A 20,441-nucleotide genomic window follows, 5' to 3' on the forward strand; every position below is an offset into this window, starting at 1 on the left:
GGAAGGCCAAAGAGGAGAGAGTTACAATAATCAATATGGGAGGTAACAAGACTGTGAATGAGAATAGCGGCAGGATGAGGGGTGAGAGAAGGACAGAGTCCATTAATGTTTCGTAGGTGGAAATATGCAGACTGGGTAATGTTATTGATGTGGGATTGAAATGACAATGTACTCTCGAGGTCAAGGGGGATGATTAAAAAAGTTTTGAGAACCACCCAACCGTGAACCAACCATTGGAAAAAGAGTTAATACTCATGTAAAGCAAAGGTTTTTTTGCTTCACATAAGTAACATAAGAAAGAAAATGTGTATTTGTCAACTCAGCAGCGACACTCACCTGGCAGGTACCTCAATGTTGGAGATGGCGTAGAAGTACTTGAGCAGGTTGTCTCTCTGGACATAGGTGCCTCCAAGGGCAGGCCTGAGCAAGCGCATTCTCAGGTTGGTGAAGGTGAAAAAGTCCTTCAGTCCATTTGCGCGTTCCATGCGGGTATATAGGTTGTCCATGTTTTGGAGCTGAGGTCCTGCAAACACAGCAAAGCGTGCTCCCACCTCAAACTTCACTTTCTTGTCATTCTTGGAGCCAACCCAGCGCGAGTACTGCTCGGTGCAGATGACCCGTGTGACGTTTATGGCCGAGAGGTCGTGAACACGTTTGGCCGGCATGTTGAAAGCGTCCAGGCAGTCATCAGCATAAAACTGGTAGGGCTGCCAGGAGCGCCCATGGTCCATGGACTTTTCCAGTACCATGATTGTGGGACGGCCATATTCAAAGGTAATCTGGATGTCATCTGTGAGCTCCAAACTCTTGTTCCAGGACATTGTGATGTTGGCAAGCAGGGGCTCTGGATGCCGTCTCCAAGTAACTGTCTGCCAGTAGGTTATAAGGTCATTGCGTTCACGGTCCTGCATTAGCTGAGGAGGGTGCGCCAAATCTGGGTTTGAGGCATCACACTCATCACTACACAAGTATGGGTTTTCCTAAAAAATGAGATGAAGACAGATTAGCAAGGTGTCATTATCAGTTTCAACGTTATTGTGATGGTTTATACAGTAATGAATAAAACTTAACATTTTGTGAACACGATCCACAAAAACTCCTGTTTATTACATCACAACAAAGTAATTTGTGCATGCTTAGTGTGGGATGTGCTTATACTGTCACCTATTTTGCACAAACTCCCACTTTATCTATTTTAAAAACTCATTTGGTTTTGAAATGTTTCATAATATTTGTGGCCCCTGTGACAGGCACAGTCCTTCATATGTAAGGAAACTGAAAAGTACAATATCTGTTCCTACTTGGACCTACAAGTTCTATTCAAAAGATATTATCCTGTTCCATGCATGTTTAAAAGTCTAATCCAAAAACAGGAATCTTCTTTTTTCTCCAAGAATGCTTGCATGGACCTAAATGAGGAGCACCCAATGGTGTACTAAAGAGACATTAAAAGTAAACTGGCTGAACAACAGCAAGAGGACATGTGAAGGTCAGGAGGATTGTGCATCATCACTGTCTTTGCATGGACAGCAGAGTGTTGCTGCACTTTTAACTCTAGAGAATTGATTCTCCTTTTCGAGTGATTCCAAGACTTTCAAGGTGCTGCCCTGCAACACAACTAAAAGTCAACAGGATTATTCTCACGGCTCACAGAGCTCTACAAGCCTCTTTCCACCTGCTCAAAGAAATGTCTTTCACTTTAAATGAAGAGGTCCCTGTTCTACTTCAAAGATAATAAATAAATTATCTTTGAAGTAAATAATTTACTTGGTAAGAATAAAACTTAAAAATAAAAAATCTATAATATTGCTATTTTGTTACTGCATGAAATGTATTCATGTATTTTTTCCTGGTGACAGTAATAAATGCAGCCTCTTCATAGACAACCCTCACAATACATTTTGTTGAGAAAAGTGTGACATGTATGTACAACACCGGGGACAGAGGGAGGTGGCTGATGAATCTCGGAGCTTCCAGGGTTCACATAATTGACTGTTGCATGCCAGTTGTCTGACATTCCCATCACTACAGAAGTGAAAATATTTGTGTAAAGAATTCCCAGAGATCCTCAGTCATCTCTCTTGGTGCTTCATTTGCTAAATTCAGCTGTGGTACTGTTTGGACTGGATCACATTCACAAGGCTCATTATTTCCCCCCGGATGCACTAATTACACTGATAAGTTATTATTTTCTTCAGTATTTGCTCAGTTATTCAGACTTTCTTGTGTTTTGTCTCTAAGCATTCTCTTCTATACATACAGTTTGATATATGCATTAACAGTACAACTCACTGACTCAAGTCTGAAAATGTCACTTCTATCATATTTTCTTACCTGAGATCAGTTGAAACTGACAAGAAAAGCTGTCTTGTTTTCTGCAACATACTTTGAGGTTAAGAGTTAGAGCTGAGTGGCTGTGACTTTTCCTCTTTTGTTTTTAACTTCCTCTCCTGGATTCTACAATTGTAGCTGATCCATTTTTTTTATTTATTTATAGAGAATTCAATAACCTTTATGAATTTTTACAGAATTGGTTTTAACAAGCTCATGTTGGAGCAGAAAGTTATCTCTCCTCAAACTCTCTCACTCATCATCTTCCTCACTTTCTTCAATTGTTTTGTTTTTCATTAAAACATTCAGACCTAAAGACTCGGACCTAAACCCCCTTTGAAAACGCCATTCTGTACGGTTTTAGTCATTATGCTGAGAGCAAAAACTACAGAAAGCATGAATCACATTTAGCTGAATGATTACTCTAGGGGCATTTCAAGATAGATAAACATAATAGGAGATTACAAAATGTGAAGCTTTGGAAAGAGAGCAGAAGAAAAAAGTAATTCAAGTATTAAAAAAAAAACAAAAAACAAAAACTAAAATAAACAGTAATAACCTGTCGAGGGTTTCCCAATAAGGAGATAGTGAGGCTGTCGGGGTATTCCGGTAAAGGAAAAGAACATGACTGCAGGCAGAAAACAGTTAGGCCTGTCCCACAGGTAAACAAAATATCTTATGAAAGACAGATGAGGATAATAATATCGATGTAAATGTCTATGTACACTCGTGTTAAGAGGCAGGGATCAGATCGGAGGTGTTGAACTTATTTATACGTCCACCAGAAGGAGTGGGGGTACGGAGGACCAGGAAGCTCTTTGAAAAAGCAATACAGCATTTTCATGAGAAGCAGTTATTATTTAATTTAAAAAGTACACACTACAAAATATAATTTATAAATTCAAACCCAAAAAAGGAATTGCAAATTGAAATATTAAGTCATTATTAAATACCAGTAGTGTGACTTGGAAATGCATTCTCAAATACTACTTTTATAAAGAAAAATAAATACACAGTACCTAAATTTGATGACAAAAAACCATTTTCTATTCTTTTATGCTTTGCTGTAGTGGGCATCAAAACCTAAAATAAACCAACTAGATGAAAGCATTTAATTTGCAGTATCACTAGTGATTTTGATTTCTTCTTTTAAGGATTGAAAAAAAAAGCCAGCTTTCAAGTAATTGTTCTTAGATGATGGCAAAGTCACATATAGTAACAAAATCTTAGCACAAAAAAAAGTAGTAGTTTGTGATTGGTTGATCACTTTTCCTCTTTGACAGTGCTGCGTAGTGCTATCATACATGAATAGAAACCCATATTAGCCATTTTTACCGCAAGGTTTAACTTGTAGCTCTGTGCTTCTGTAGAATGAGCAACACAAAATGTGTTGCTAGTGCCCCCAAATGCCTTGCAATATTCTTCTGTTGGTATTTACTGTTTTACGATTTGGGTGCTGCAGAGTATGTACCAGTCACATATGCATAACTGGCTCCTGATGGGCACATTACTGACAGATTTCTGAATGATATTCCAGAGCTAGTGGTGACACCATATATCCAGATCTGGGACCATTCATCAGGAAGACGACACAGAGCCAGGATTATCAGAGTACTTGCAATAATTCAGAGTGGAGAGGAGGGAATAGCCTGCTGTGGATCCAGACCTCAACCCAAATGAGTACTTGAGGTCAACTTGGTTATGTTGTAAGTGCTAAAGTGACCAACACAACCACGCTTGTTGGCCTTTAACAACTCCTGACTGAGGATAACATCCCTAAGCAAAATATGACCATGCTGCCAAGCTCTTGTGGTGCTTATGAATCTTCCTACTGAGATCCCTGACAGTAAAATGAATTAAGTTTAAACTGGACAACATATGCAGTTTTTTCCTTATAATGTGGGAAATTACAGTCATCCAATCCCCAAAGTATCTCAAAACGAGAGTAAAATCAACAGGAAGATATTGAAGGAGATTTTAGCACATTTTGGGGGGAGGCACTACCCATATGTTTAACGATGTTGTTTATTCCAGTGAAACACAATCCTTATGTTACACCTCAGTAATGTATAACACACCAATTGCATTAAAGGGGAAAAATAATCCCTTGAATGTGAGACCTCTGCAAGCAATGCAAAATCACATAATTTATTACATGTAAGCTTGGAGAAAACACAACCCAGGACAGGATTTCACAATTTACTTATATCAGCTGTACTGCTCTCATTTATCTCAGTTAAAATAAAGAAATAAATCATTTAATTACTAATACTGGATTGAAAGATTTCCTGAAATACTTTTATATCCTTCTGTGGGATGTTTTTTTTCATCATCATAAAAGACAAAAATGAGACTTAAGTGGGTCAATAAAAGAAATTTAGTTCTGATAGACAACGCACATCAGACAGCCCATATAATCTAAAAAAAGACAGCTTCACACTTGTCAATAAAAACAACAAAGATTCAAGTTAATAAGCCCAAGTTTGTGCCTGTAAAATCATTTCATTATTAAATAAAGTTCACGTAGTTCCATATTTAAATTTAGGAGAATTTACAAGTCTGCTTTATTAATCCACTGCTGTGATAATTCTCATTTCCACAGATCATATTCTTGCATAAAAATTCACAAGATGCATTTTAATAGGACATTTTGGCTGGATTCATAGAAATCCTTTCATTTGAATCCAGTACAAGCTGTCAACAACTTTGCTAAAATTAGCGCATATGTTGCCATTTATCATATTGAATTCATTACTACTCAAATTACACAACCTGGAAAACTAATGAACAATAATATAGCAACTGCAATCATTTGGTAACCTAATGACTTTTAAAATGATTTCAACCTAAATTTTTCTTGAGTATAAACAAACTGTTTATCTTAAGGCTTTAAAGGGTAAATATGAATGGTTAGAATTCATATTGTTGATTAGAAATGGCAGCAGAAGTCAGCAGGGTATTTTTTTCAACATGCTCATACCAGCGCATAAGCTTGCTAATGAGCCGGCCAAATTTGCGTGCTATGCAACTTTTACATTTAGATATGAGCATTGTAACATGCTGATCATACAAATGTAGATATGAATGTTTTATGGTTGATCAGAGGAGTTTCCATGGAGATTTCAAAACTTTTTCCTGCAAATGATATAAATTTAAACTTTTTACAACCACCTTTCACCCCTATAAAGGCTGACTAGTCAATACACAAAGATTTAGGTGGAGTATTACATGAAACAGCAGTTTCTTCTTTATGATGTAAGCTTTAACGTGAAAGCCATACTGCCTAATAATGATATACTGTGCAAGCATAGATCGTGTGTCACTGCTTCTTTGCACACATTCACTTTTCACATCCAGTGCCAGCAAATAGCAGCCTCCTTGGTGCCTTTTGAATAAATTCATTGGACTGTTCCACAGGAAAGTGAGCAGTCACTCAAAGGCACTCTTGCGGTATAATACCAAAAGCAGAAGTTAGAATCCTTTGGGCCTGGGATTATAAATCATCTGATTTATGGTGACAACGCAGAGTGGGAAAACTCCAAACATAAGCAAACGCTGAGCTGGTGCTGAGGGAAGCTGCAGGACAAAAAAAGGCACTATACAGTTTCATAATGTGTGCGAAGACACAGCTGTGAAATGACAGTGTCTTTTACCAGAAACTGCAGGTGATATATCTCCTCCACTATGAAGCAACATACCAGGATTGTTTACCATCTGATAACCCAATTATCCCTCTTGCAGCGACTCAGATAGAGATCAGTGTCAGTGCAAACACACTTAGGATAATAATCTACAGTGCTCATAAACAACTGCACCAGACAAGGTAATTGGAATCAGATGAAGGTAGTTGCAATGGACATTGGAGTAGGAATAGCTGCCCCGCCGCGGCCCAGCTGGTTCTTTGCCCTCCGTTAGTGCATCTCCTGACCTTACTCAAGACACATGTTTACACACACACGCACACACACAAGAAAACTAGAAGGTTGTTGTTCTGGGGTTGACTTTTGACCTACTAATCTTATTGAAAATGACTGTACTGTCACACTGTCCCAGATACAGTGCAAACTCTATGTAGGTTAGCTCCTGTATTCTTTCAGAGAAATTCTTTGTGCCTTTGTTTGCTGGCTACTCAACAAAGTGGCAAGTTCTATGCAATGTTATTTGAGAAATTTTTCTTTGTCTTCAAGTTATATATATTTGAGTGCTGGGTCAAACGGGTGCTTGTTGATGAACATCATTCTGTTCTGACCTCGCTGAGCCCTTCAGGATTAGCCACAGTGGAGGTGATATGTACAGTAATAAAGGCTTGAAGAGTTTCATCCTCTATGAGAGCCTTACACAAGGTTATGTTTAAGCCCCATGTGTGCCCTATCCTGCTCATCCAACTCTACTGTCTGCAACTATTCTGGCCTGACCCATGATAAACTCAACCAAAAGCACCCGCAAAAACACTCACTCAGAAGCATACACATGCACATCCCAGCCAAATGCTGTGGCAGGTGGCCTACACTGCTAAACCCCTCCGGCAATTATCCCCGCTGGTCTCCTGTCTCCACGACAACAGCTGCCATGATGCCCCAGTGATGAGTGGCTTGTTTTCACTTGTGGGAAAACAATGAAATCCTAGGCAGTTGTTATTAATCATACGTTATGCCCTAAAATTTGGCTCTGTCTATCAACACCGATCTTTGGAATATCTCTGAAGCGTTTGTGATTTTAAAACAGAACAAAAAAAAAAAAAAGACAACTCTCCCAAAATTTTGTACACACGATATTTTTGATAAGTTATTGCTGTGTTTTTCTATCCCAAAAACATTCTCTGTGCTCCTTCGTGTCACTCCCTCCAACTTACACAAGTCTCTGTTATATTGGTGGCAGGGGGAATAAAAGTAGGGACTGGGTTACACAACACAATTTATTTTGTTTTGGAGAAGCATGAAATAGTACGACCTCCCCATTAAAAAGGCCACAGAGGGAAAGAGAGAGATTGCTTTTTCACTTAGAACGTTAATCTTTAATTTTGTTGGAGGACTTTCCATCGTACAGGACATTCTGGTTACGATGAATGAGGGAGGTTTATATATATATATATATATGTGTGTGTGTGTTTCTATGTGTCTTGCCCGACAAACTCAGCTGCATGCATTTGTTTTGTATCAAACTTGCTAAAGATTTCTGATGTAATAAGTGGAGAATGAAGCATATTTTTCAACAGTTTAAGCAAGACCGGTGCTACTTTTGTAAAGATCTTACTGTAAATGAAAAATATGGGAACTACAAGGAAGCTTTATTAGCTTGTGAGAGCCTTTGTTTTTTTCATGCTGGGAAAGGCCAAGTGAGGCAAACTTCAAAGCTTAGTAAAACTGATTCCTTCAACCTTGTTCCAATAATCAGAAGCCATCAGCTCCTCTTAACAACTGCCAAACACTCTGAAAGTTATGACAACTGATGCTCACAAAACAAGAGGTAGCTGCAAAGGCCAAATAAAGGTCAAACAGGCCAAGAGATATGCATAGGATTTATAGAACAAACACTAAAACCGCTGCTGGATTGCAGAAAACTTTTCAGTACCTAAATGAAAAGTGTTTTAAACCCTTTCAGTACCTAAGCCAGGTCTGTGCAACTATGGTTCAGTCCTGCAGGTTTTAGACGTTCCCCTGCTCTAGCACACACACACACACACACACACACACACACACACACACACACACACACACACACACACACACACGTTATTGAAACAGGGAAACCTCTCGAGGATCAGAGTTGTCTACTCCTGATCTAAGTTAATCATCGCCACAAACATCAGCATCAAGATTTTGCAAATAAACACCCAAACAAGGTTAAAGCATTTTAGAAACAAATCACAAGAACTGAACAAGCTAAAGCAAAACTTTTAGAGAAAAAAATCTTAACTGTTAAGCACAGAGTTGGATCGATTATGCTTTGGGCTTGTGCTGCAGCCGTTAGCCGGAGGAATATTTCACCTGTCGATGGGTAAATAGATTCAGTTAAATACCAGCAAATTCTGGGAACACACACCAGTGTAAAAAAAAAAAGTAAAAAAAAAAAAAAAAAAAAAAAAAAGAGGTAAAGCTCAAAAAAATATTTTTTCAACAGAATAAAGATCACAAAAAAACCCTCAAAATCCACAATGGACTACCTTTAAAATATCTGAACTAAAGATTCAGCCTTGATACTTGGAGTCTCAAAATTTAAACAACATCAAATATGTGTGAACACATCTCAGAAGACAAGTGTTGCTGAGTACTCTTGCTAGAGTAGAAGCTTTTTGCTGGAAGAAAGGATGAAAACCCCAAAACAAAAACTGAAAAACTGTTAGCTGGCTATTAAAAAAAAAAAAAAAAAGCATTTATAACTCTAGTGTGTGTTAAACATTGTCCAGTAAGAACTAACCCTGTATGATCTTTGTCTTACTATCCTGTTTCTTTTTAGAACTTTTTTTATTTTAAAGGACAGAAAAAAAATGGTCTTCATAAAATCTTAAAGAGCCTTAGGTATTCTGGAAATCTTTTACTCTACCTAATTCATTTTACTGTAATAATAACCTGTATCAGACATCAGCCACCTCTTTCACGCCACTGAGTGTCTGTATCTGAGGCACAAACATTATATCTGGATTTTACTCAAAGTGCCTAAAAAAGTGTTTATCCACTTCCTGTAAAATGCCTCGCTGGGTACAAAACAGCAGTCGGTGAGTATAAATGTGTCTTAGGTGTGTGTCTGCGTGGGCAGGTGTTGTTTTTGCTCTTTGTGTGTGCAAGAAAAAACTGAAATGTTTGTTGTAGGCATGTGTGATTGTGCTGGAGGAGGAGAGAAGGACAGCACAGAGACATCATGCTGCTAACAAAGCAGCATCCGAGTTCTTCCTGTTTATGTCACCACAGTTGGATCTGGCTGAGCTTTTATTATGAACTTATGATTCAGGTACAGCAGATATACTTTAATAGGAAAATAAAAGTTGTTTTCCGTTAAGTGCACTCCATGTGATTTCTGGGAAAAGCTGTTATCTTTTACTGATGGATGTTATTCAATCTAAACCAATAACAGGGGAGATGTAGACAAAAAAAAAAAGAGACTGTAGGGCAGGAAAGTGATTTAGCTTTAAAATGGCTGAAATGTGGATATTACCACAAAGATTACTATATCCTTTTTGCTGCATTTCCTCAAAGTGCACCACTGATTTAGTTTAGCTACAGTCTTTACAACCTCAAATTCAAAACAGACTTTTTAAGAAGATAATCAAAGTGCAACAAAACAAGAGATTTAATCTTTACTGGTACTTCTGCAAAAAACTGCTGCCTGCAGAACAACACCTACAATAACCAGTAAGTAACCATTCATAAAGATACATTCACATCAGCCTTTTTGATTCAAATCCGAGTCTGTTTGCTCGGAAAGTCCGCTTCGTTTGAGGAAATGTGAAAGCGCAAAACAAATTCTGATTCGGACCAAAGACGCGGACCCGGTCCGTCTACAAATGCAGGTCTCGGCCGGTTTCAAGCGGACCAAATACAGGAAGTGGACTACAAAAAAAAGTCACTTCCAGCCTTTGACGCAGCATTGCATTGTGGGTAAATACATAGCGATCACGTTAAGAGTCCTCTGCCTTGTCTGTTGTTCATACCACGGTCATTGTTGCAGTGTATTTCTGCAGTATACTTGCGTAAGACAACATAAAAAAACCCAACACAGCGATAGTTTCGCCTCCATGTTTAACTTATAATGGAATTTTCTTCTTCACACGGGTCTTATCATCTCTTTTGCTAAATACGAGTGCAGCGCCACCTGTAATGAGAATGGGGATATATTTTTCGGATGGTTTGGCTGGTTTGAACAAAGTGCAGTGTGAACGCGATCCCGCTCCACATGGATACACCACCTACAACTGTGCCGAGTCCCGAATTGGACCAAATCTAGCAGACTATCCCGATGTGAATGCACCTTATGATATTAAGCTACACAATCTAGTAAACTTAGATTTTTTTAACTTCAGAACCCAGATTTCTTACATTTTTAGGCCTTCAGCCTCCAAATGACACCAAAATCGAGTGACATTACCTCCACCCAAGGTTTAAAACTTCTCCTAAGCCACAGAAGCCTTCATGTATCTGAACAAGTCCTGCTATTAAAAAAATTGCTTTTAATGTTAAAAAATAACCTTCTGCATGCCTGTCCCTTATTTTTAGAAGTTTGTCTTCTTCAGTACTTTATTTCATCCACCATAGCACCCCCCCCACCCCTTCTATCTCATTCTTCCCACAACATTTTTTTAATGACTTCATATTGAACTTCATATCTTTGAATCCAAATGAAAGTAAACATGAATAATTTTTGTGAATGTTTCCAAGAAGCATTGTGGTGATTCAAAGGCAAACAGAAAATTCTTCTTGCTTCCAATCATCTCTCCATGTAATCTGGAAAGCAAAGAAAGTGAGTCTCCAACAGCTTTTCAAACACAAGAGAAATCATTTTGTTTATATGCACTGATAAAATGTAGGCTGTCTGCTAACCTCCCAATCAAATCTTTTGGTTGATTAATCTCCTTGTTGATTATCAACAATTTGCTGAGGCTGCTTTAACCCACGCATACACAGATCCATAGATTGCTGCATGGCATATGCACACATGGTCTCTCCTCTCCATCAGTCCTGAAATCCTGATTGGTGAGACAAGGTGGTTTGCTAAGTCCACCTCAGGCTATTTAAGCCCCTGCAGCCAATCCCTCTTAGTATCACCTCAGTGAAGATAAATCTCACTTAAAACTATCCTCCCGTTCTGCCAACACATCTAAACATTCTCAGATCACTTTCAACTGAGTTCTAATGGGGAAGCAAGCCACACCATTACATCACTACACTCTTCCCCCACCTCTCTTGTTTATACAGTCACTCTCACTGTCGCTCTCTGAAGTAATCTGTTCTGTTCGTTAATTATGCCCTGCACTGTCAATCCTTATCACAATGTGCTCAAATTCACCTCCAAGGGGGTTTTATTTGAACTCTGGCCACATGGGCTGTCTTATACCCCAGAGAGGAGCATCCGGACTGACCCACTGCTGGATTTAGGTGGCCCTTTTGCGTGGCCTTGATGGCCCACTGCTGGGCAGGGCAGGCCAGTCGGGTCTGGCAAGGCTACACTAGGCAGGGAGCATGAAGTATGGCCATAGGCCCAGTCTGAGATGCACTGATCCACACTACCAGCTGCCATCTTCCTACCCTTCCTGCATGCTCCCCTTCCGCTGCTGCTCCGCTTCTCTCTTCTCATGTCTATTTTTAGAGCTGGCTGATTTCTACCTTCTAAAACAGGCAAATGTTTTGTGGAACAAAAAGGTGTGTTGTTTTTTTTTGTCTTTCTTAGACATACCAATGTGCACTGTCAGCTAACTTGTGCACATGTTTCTCACACACCCCTGCTGGTCCCTGTTCATGTCACCACAAACTGTACATTCCAGTACACGCGCACGCTCCCATTTGCATTCGGCTGCTCTCTGTTCTCGGCCCCGAGGGAGATGGTTGATTGAAGGTTTTGGTTCAAAACCAACAAAGAAAATAACAAATAGCACAACGAGACCCATATCTGTGCAGCATTTTTATATCGACACTGTGTGCACTACGATGGGACTGTGGTGTGATTTCATCTTTCTGCTTAGCTAAGCTCGGATCTTCCTCACCGCTCCCTCTTCATTAGCCACCCCCTTCTGTAAGACATTGCTTCAAACCTCCTTACTCCGTCACACTCAACAGCAACGAACATCCCCATAGTAGAAATCATACAGAAACACTACAAAGAAACTACTGAAGCTCCCCACATAGTACTAGTGACAGTAGCATCTTCGTCAAAGAGTTGGAAGACCATAACATTGAAAGAAGCCAACATGTCGGCCTGTTTGGCTATGGAGCACGGATGCTGCATTCCAAGGAAACAAGGAAAAAAAAAAAAAAAACATCCCAGAGGAGATGGAGGGAGTAAAACTACTGCAAACCAGTGGAAGTGGATAAAGCTACAGTATTTTTCTCCCAAAAAGAGCATCCTACCCTAAGTGTGTATCAACATTCCTCTCATACTGTATGTAGAGAGAGAGGTGGGAGGAAAAAAATTACTTTGCATCTTCCGCAGTCTGTTTCAAGTCTTATTAAGAATGAGCAGCACTGCGCATTGGGGGATGCAGTCTGCGTTTTTTTTTTGTTTTTTTTTTAAAAAGTAATTTTAGTTTGACTTGTGACTTAACTTGCTGAATGAATGCACACCAATTAGAAAAGACACCAGATTTTCTGTAAAGCAGCCAAATCCGAGGGCATGAGGAAGAAGGGAAAAATGCTGCTTGCCTGAAAATAAAAAAATCAGTATATCAATAGACCTCGGCCAATACCCATTTAGTTTATCTAGATAAAAGAGTAGCTCTAATGAACTTGATTTCCTGTTAGTATTTGGACGGGGGAGAAAAAGATTTATAGATGCTGTGTGAATTGTTAATGGGCATCAGAAAAGGTTCTAACATTGTTGCAATGTGATTGTTAAAATGTGCTGGAATTTAAAGCGAATATCTACTGACACTGTCTCTTAAAGTAAACTTCACTCTCTAAATCACTGTGCTAGTGCACTTGTGGGGCTGGTTAAATCCCCATAGCCACAAATGACCTGACAAGAGCCAAAACTTTCCACTATAAAGACCCTGTCCGATATGAAAGTGCTGACTAAGGCCAGACTCCTTCCTGTCCTGCCTTCCATTCCCCTCCTCTTTCTTTCTGTCTCAGCTGAGCAGCACACTCTGGATCGTTTGGATGGAGCGTCGCTGGCCAACCCTTGTAAGGAAGCCCATTAAGGAGCCCATCAATATTTCATCATTGCTCACTCAGAAACATAGTTATGGAAGTTTCCAGTCCGGAGCCATTAGGGGGCACATGTCAATACGTTATGGCACCGATCATCTCTTCACCTCTTGCTGTGCTCCTGTCTAGCTCCCTTCTTAAGAGCAGTCAGCAAAGAAGTTTCACTCAGGACAACAGCGGTTTCTGCTACTAAACAAATCATTAGCCATTAGGTATCCAAGGACCACAATATCCTCTCCCACTCAAATCACCCTGCATGTTATCAGTCTTGATACAGGACAGGAAGAGGCAGGGGCTGACAGTCTTTTGTAAAATTTGTCTGCACTTCTCTACTTAATCAGAATGCAACAAACTAATTAACATATTCACACAGTTATAACATGGTATAAAGAGCGCAACACTTCTCTGGAGGCACTTTTTCTGAGATTTTGACTCAGCCGAGATGAGTCTGGCACCTTCAGCAATGGTCATCTGAATGAGCAGACGATCGGTGACAACATGGGACAATTATTAGGGCAAACTTGTATCACACACACACACACACACAAACACAGTGAGTCAAATCATGAGTCAAACCTCACATGTAAAAGTTTGCACTGAGAAGAGAGGGAGAAGCTTAATTACACTCTTATGATTCAGATTTTACAACCCTTATTTCAAACTATTAGACCGTCATTAGGCAGGACAAGCCTGCAGGCCAAAGTGTGTTAAATATTGCTTTAGCAGACATTTTAACGAGTTTTCCTGGAGCTTACCCTTTAGAGTCCTTGGAAGTGAAAGGTCCCGCTATGTGCATTTTTATCAGTGAACGTGTGAGTTTTTTTTTTTTACAAGCCAATATAAAATTGGATATGAATGTAAACAACACCCCCACAGAAGTGCTCGGTTGATGCCAAGTCATTCTACTTATGTCACCTTTTTTCAGTCCCCTTTAGCTTTTAGTTTCAATCCTGCTGTGAACTTTTTTTTTTTGTTTGTTTGTTTCTTTCTTTTTGCTTTGTCACACTTTAACTTCACAACATAATTGTATGATCCTGGTGATATCCTGAAATATTTTCCAGGTTTTGAGAAGCAACAAGGGATTTCTGTAACTGTGGAACATACTAATCAAAATTAACAGAATTTTAAATGAATGATATTAGTTTATGATGCATTTAAGCACCAGGAATGAACTTACCAGAGTACAGAATCTCTCAGGAGGGGTTCCACACGTAATTCCAGGCGGATCCACCTGGATCCGCATGTAGTCTTTCATGGACGCGGGATTCGGCTGGCACGCGTAATGCTCCCACACCGAGCCCTCGTCCGTGCTCACCAGGGACTTGCACAGTTCGTACTGGCCCAGAGTGGAGGCCAAGCAGTGCAGCAGCAACAGCAACACAGCTTGGAGGAGCATGGCAGGCTGGGGGGGGGTAAATGGAGCGGGGTTCGACACAGGGTGAGGGGGCCACGGAGCTCAGTGGAGAGAAAAAGCGCATGGAGTGGGAATCATACAGAAATAAATCAAATCCCTACCGCCATACAACTCTGAAAGAAGAGGTGCAGGTAAAGTGACTCAGTCCGCCTCCTGGCTTTTAGAGATTCCCCAGATGGAAGGAGATCACTGTATCTGCAGCTTTCGCTCAGTGTCCCCTAACAAGCAGTGCCAGCCCCCGGAAAACCGAGCGAGGGAAACTTTCTTGTTTTGACGGCCTGTTTCCTGGAGAAAACTGGCGGCAGGTGGAGAGGTGGAGACTGTTAAAAAGAGAGGTCTCGGCATGCGCTTTTACCATAGTGCTGCAGATAGTTGGGTGGGAGATGTTCTCGCGGATCCATGCCTCATATAACGGTGTCCTGCTGGGGTACAGTGGTGATTGTTGGGGGGGGATAAAGGAGAAGTTGTTGCGTCTTCAGGTAGATCCATTGGATGATTTAGATTGGCTGAGATCCCATGATTGTCCTGGCACAAATATGAACAAAGTAGGAAGTTAATGTCCTGACATATTTACAGTTTATCATAATTAAATCTTCAATGTAAGTATTTCTTTATAACTAATAGGTAAATTCTGTTTGATTTTTTTTTTTTTTTTGTACGAGGAAAAAATCTAAAATGCTGCAAATAGCGGAGATTTTTCTTGGACAGCTGGAAAGAACCACCACATTTGTGCTCCTATAAGTAGAACTTTTAGGTATTTAAAAAAAAAAAAAAAAAAAAACGGGTCAGGTTCAACTTTATTCTAATCGGAGACATGTTCGTATAAATATATTAGGATGATCTGTGTCTTAAAAAGCAAAGAATTGTGATGTACTATGTATGACAACCTTGTGCGTAAAAACACGTGCTGCTGCCGGGTGCCGCCTGTGCGTGCAAGAGTTGTTGCTCCAGTGCTGCAGAGTGGGCTACAGTCTTTATAATTACACTGCAAGAAATATCAGTCGGAAGAAATATATTTTAAAGTCTATCTTGTTTCTTTTGATTACATGAACTTTTGCAAAAATGTGAAACTATTTTATTAATCAGCTGGAAAATTTTTCTCGAGCCAAATCTGAATTTTGCCTGCAGTTTCTGATCTCCACATAATCGTTTACAATAACCTAATTTACTTTCGCAAATCTGTCACATATTCAGTTTTCTCACTAACTTTAAGCGAAACAAAGTGTTCTGTTATTGCTAAATTACTTTAATTATTAATTAGATAAGATTTTTCACCGAACTCATGGGTACACGGGCGATTCTTTTTCCAGCGTGGACTCAGTGAAGATAATCCGCCTGCCACCCCACAGTGACAGGAGCCTGGTCCGTGAACAACCTGTCCCATGCAACCCTGCAGACTTGTTCACTTGTCTAGTGAAGTCACTAAAGGAGATTTCCTGGCATCGTCTTGCCAGGGGTGTGTCAGTTTCTATAGTACAGCACGCAAACCGTGCAGCAACGCTCATACAAAATAAACTGTATTTTCATATCAGAGCAGCTTAAGTAGTGTAAATTACAGCGACCCCCCTCATCCTTTATGATTATCTGGACTGCTCTGGATTTTGTGCATAAAGTCAGTGCAGACTTCAAAGAGCTTTGACAAAATGCATCGTGTTGTGACATCCTTTATCAGATAAAGCACTTACTTCTTGCACGCATCTGTCAGACCGGTCAGCACTTTGTGTGAAGACCTTCCACGTCCCCCTGTTTGGCCAAATAAATCACCTCATACCATCCACTGTACTCGTTCCCTGCCGCGGTCCTCACTGTACTTCCATCAGCAACCTGCCCGACTCACTGTTTGTTTTCTGCCGTCCTCTGGATACTTTCTTTTTTTTTTTTTTTTTTTTTTTTTTTAAATATCACACGGTGAATGGCTGCATGGCAGATCGCTGTCCTAGATATGGAGGCGGCCGAGGAAAGAGGGTTGAAATCCAGCGTCAAGGAGTATCAAAAGTATAAAATATTGAGTTTGAGGAAAGGCTTGTGCCCGCCCTTCTTCTCCCCTCTCCTCCTCCTCTTCCCACTTTACAAGCTCGGGTTTACCCGGGATGCTCAAGGGCAGGAAGATAAAGGAGGGGGGGGGGGGGGGGGGGCTTTATGGAAAATATCACCCTCCCTCTCACTCCTCCCTCCCCCTCTCACTGACTCTCTCTCTCTCTCTCTTTCTCTCTCTGTTCCTCAGTTAATGCAGGAGCTAAATCCTTTTACCATCACTTTCAATCACTATCTGAGCTTCTCTGTGTTCCTGTCCCGCTGCCTGTACCGGCGCAGCGCAACTTCCAGTGTCCGCTCCTGCTCCAAACTGTTCCCCATCAGGTCCGGTCTAGAAACGACTCGGCTTGAGCACCTGCAGCAATACAGGGACCCTGTGTCCCTGTAGCTTGTAGTCCGACCGTATCGAGCCAGATATGGATACAGAGATCTGTGCAGCCTTTTTACACGGAGGATGAACTCCGCTGTTCCTGCATCTTCCCTCCGTGTGAAGAGACTCTCTGTGTGACTGCGGCGCTGGTGAATGCTGATCTTATACCCCTTTGCTGAATTATTTATCACAATCTCTAACCCCCAATATCACCTTAAATTTCATTGTACGATTAAGTTCTGCAACATTTAGTAAAAATCTTAACTTTTTGCTGACTTTTAAACTGCAATAAATGCAATGTGCGTATTTTGCAGGATGTGAACTGTCGTCCCTTCTCCCGCAGCATGCGCTGTCCACGGTGCTGAGATAAAAATGAACTTTAGAGTAACTTTTTATTAAGGACCCACATACCACACTGCAATGTAAAACCACTAATTGTAAGTCTGAGCAGAATTTGATTTGAATTTTCATTATTTTACATTGTTATAGATGCTCATTGTAATTAGTGCATCTTGCCCCATGTAATCATTTTATACAAGATGTGAGCCATAACCCCATGAAACAAGTTTCTTTTTTCTTTATATTCTTTTAAAGTAGTGTCTTTTTTTAACCTTATTCTCCAAGTAAATAAAATGTGTAAGAGAGCCGCTATCAACACAGTGAAGATCTAACAGTTTTTTTGTTTTTTTTTTTTGTTTTTTTTTTTAATAAATCAAATCTTTAACAAAAAACAGAGAAAAAGTGACAATAGATTTTTCAGTTTGCATGATGCAGTGTAACAGTGTTTTTCATTGGGATTTCCTGCATTAAGTGGTGTTCGCACTGGAATAAAGTGAGCAAAATATTACTAACATTTGCTATTTCATTGAGTCCTTGCCAAGTAGGAGAAGCAAAAAGCGGTTCTGAACAAAGCATCCACCCCACATAGCAAATGCTAAGTCCGTTCCCAAAAAGTGTATTTATTTATTTAGGGGCACATGCAACTTATATGATCCAAAGTTATTATTCATTTCCAAATGTGTATCTAACTGCCTGAGGGACAGAAAGTGTTCTTTTTTTACTTTCTTTTAGCCCTGCTTTCAAGCAACTCTTGAGTAAAATTCAAAGCTTTTCAGATATTAAAGCAACATTAAAATACAGCATACAGAGAATAAGTGCTCTCTGTTATGCCTTATTAAGCAAAAAAATTAAGTGATTGTGCATTTCTGAGCATAGATACCACTTTCTACCTGTTTTTTTTACTTGTTTCTTGGTTTGTAGGCCATAACCTTTGAATAAGTGACATGCAGACACCATGTAATGACAGTGTGTGGTAGGATTAAATAGGTCAATTCAAGTCGCCACCACATACTTTCATGTATGTTTATGCTCAGAGATGACAGAACATTTGATGTCTTACCTTCCCACAAGATTGGACAAATGTGTAGACTTTCTTATTCATGCTTTAGAATTAAATGCAATGGCAGAAAAAGGTCAATTATTTTTATTTCTCTGGCGTATTGCTTTGTTGCACCGCCACAAAAGGTATGAGTAGGAAATATTTACAAACAATAATATCATTAGTATACCTTTGGAAAAACAGATGACATGCACATCCATTTGACTGCAAGGTATGTATGTCTTCACTTGTCGTGGAGTTTCCAAAAGGTCCCTCTGTGGCTGATACAGCCCAAATATTTATTACTGCACAGACCAAGTGTGCTCAAGACTGGTGCACCTTCATTCCTTTCCATTCAGAGAAATCAATATCAGTAAAAGCAGACGAGATACAGAAAAAATGTGGAAGCCTGTTTTGATATTTTGTGGGTGAATCTTCTGTTATCCACACCTCCTTAATGGACTGCAGACTGTTTACATGCCCATGCATGGGAAGTGTTTGCACAGCTAGGAGGTAGATTGTTTTGGACCATTTGTGCATCTGCAGGTCCCAATTGGTTTGCACACATGGAAATAGAAAACGCAAATTCCCATTAGTGTTTCACTGAAGTTCATGAGCCAGTTACTTACCGTCTGCTAAAAAAATGTATAAATTATTATGATCAAGGTGGGACAGCTAAACAGTCATCTCAAACTTGTTATGAATTTGAAGTAAATACTTCTTTGTCTCCTTATGTTCATTGCTATGAGCAGCCCCTTTACTGACCTTGTTTTCTCATCACTGGGATTATTTTGTCAGATGTGGGAAAAGCTCATCCAGAGCTGTATACAGAACGTATGATCGAACTGATTCTCTTGAAAAGTGACCCTATAATTCATGCTGTCTTAAGTTTCTGAATCATTGGTGAGAACATAGTGTCAGAGTATTGATACACAGCGACTTGGTGCTTCCACTCTGTGCTTTTTCTGTTTGGTGCTGAAATACAGCTGCTGTGTTTCACTGCTTGGAGGTTTATCTGATATCAAAAAGTCTCAAAACCCTCTTTTTTCGATGTCACTGAAATAATCTGAATACTTTTCTATGGCACGGTTTTTTTTTTATTGTTTTCTGTCCTAATTCAGATTGTTTACAGACTAAGATCACACATGCAAGCATCTCCAAGGAAACACTTACAATTTATGTCTCTTCACAATTTCTCATAGCTAACACTTTGACAGAAGAGGAAGCCCATATCTGATAATTATTTTAACTGAATAATTCAATATATTGCCTAGCCTTAAGTGAGCAATTAATTAACTCTGCGAGGGAACTGCTGCAACATCCTCAAGAACCTTGAAGGTCCCTGCAGCTAATTTTGGAAACCACTTAAATAACTAACACCATTGTGCTGCTAGCAGAGCAGCAGATGTAATCATTTCATACTGAGCCAGAACAATAATTCACACTTCAGAGGTGAATGACAAGCATTTTGGGATTACATGATTCACACCTCTGGTCACATTTTAAGGCAACAGAGGAAGAAAGAGGCCAAAAGACGCAGGGGGAAGGAGAAAGAAAGAGATATACAACTTGAGAGGAAATTATGAACCGTCTATGAAACATTGGCAGTATACACAGAAGGGGATCGATAGTTTGTCCTTGAAGGCCATCCTTCTCTTTTTGTATCCTCGAGATGAGCTTTAACCCCTTTTGCACTTCTAAGTTCTTTCAGAAGACCACAGTTCCCTCAGTACTGTCAGCATGGCCGGGCTGAAAGACCCTTTCCTTCACATCCGCACCCCCAGTAATCAATAGAACATTGCAAATTTAGTATTCACTCCCATAAGAAGCTATTGATACAGAATAACACAAGCCTTTAATTGACATTGCAGAAGAACAGAAAAAAATGGCTCTACTGAACTTGTCAAACAGCCTCTGAGTCAAAGATGAAGCACGAGCTGCGTAGCATTTGTCAGAGGCTGAGAAAAATCATTCAGCAGCCATCTCCTTCAATATTACACTTCTAAAGGTCTTTGTGTTTCACCAGTTAGAATTTGAAACTTTGTGCAGCAAAAGCCCTGC

At 39.9% G+C, this 20,441-nt stretch overlaps 1 protein-coding gene across 1 annotated transcript in view; it reads right to left on the reverse strand.

The window, feature by feature from the left end:
- ntng2b (netrin g2b) overlaps positions 1-14,580 on the reverse strand; it is a gene marked incomplete at both ends in the record, with an annotated part of 72,744 nt that extends 58,164 nt beyond the window's left edge. Inside the window, 2 exons of the mRNA XM_079256770.1 lie at positions 337-980; positions 14,362-14,580. Coding sequence (XP_079112896.1) covers positions 337-980; positions 14,362-14,580 — 863 coding nt within the window. The remainder of the gene's footprint in view (positions 1-336; positions 981-14,361) is intronic.
- Between the last annotated feature and the right edge of the window lie 5,861 nt (positions 14,581-20,441).

Source organism: Telmatherina bonti (genome assembly GCF_933228915.1).
Source record: "Telmatherina bonti genome assembly, chromosome: 17".
Taxonomy (NCBI): domain Eukaryota; kingdom Metazoa; phylum Chordata; class Actinopteri; order Atheriniformes; family Telmatherinidae; genus Telmatherina; species Telmatherina bonti.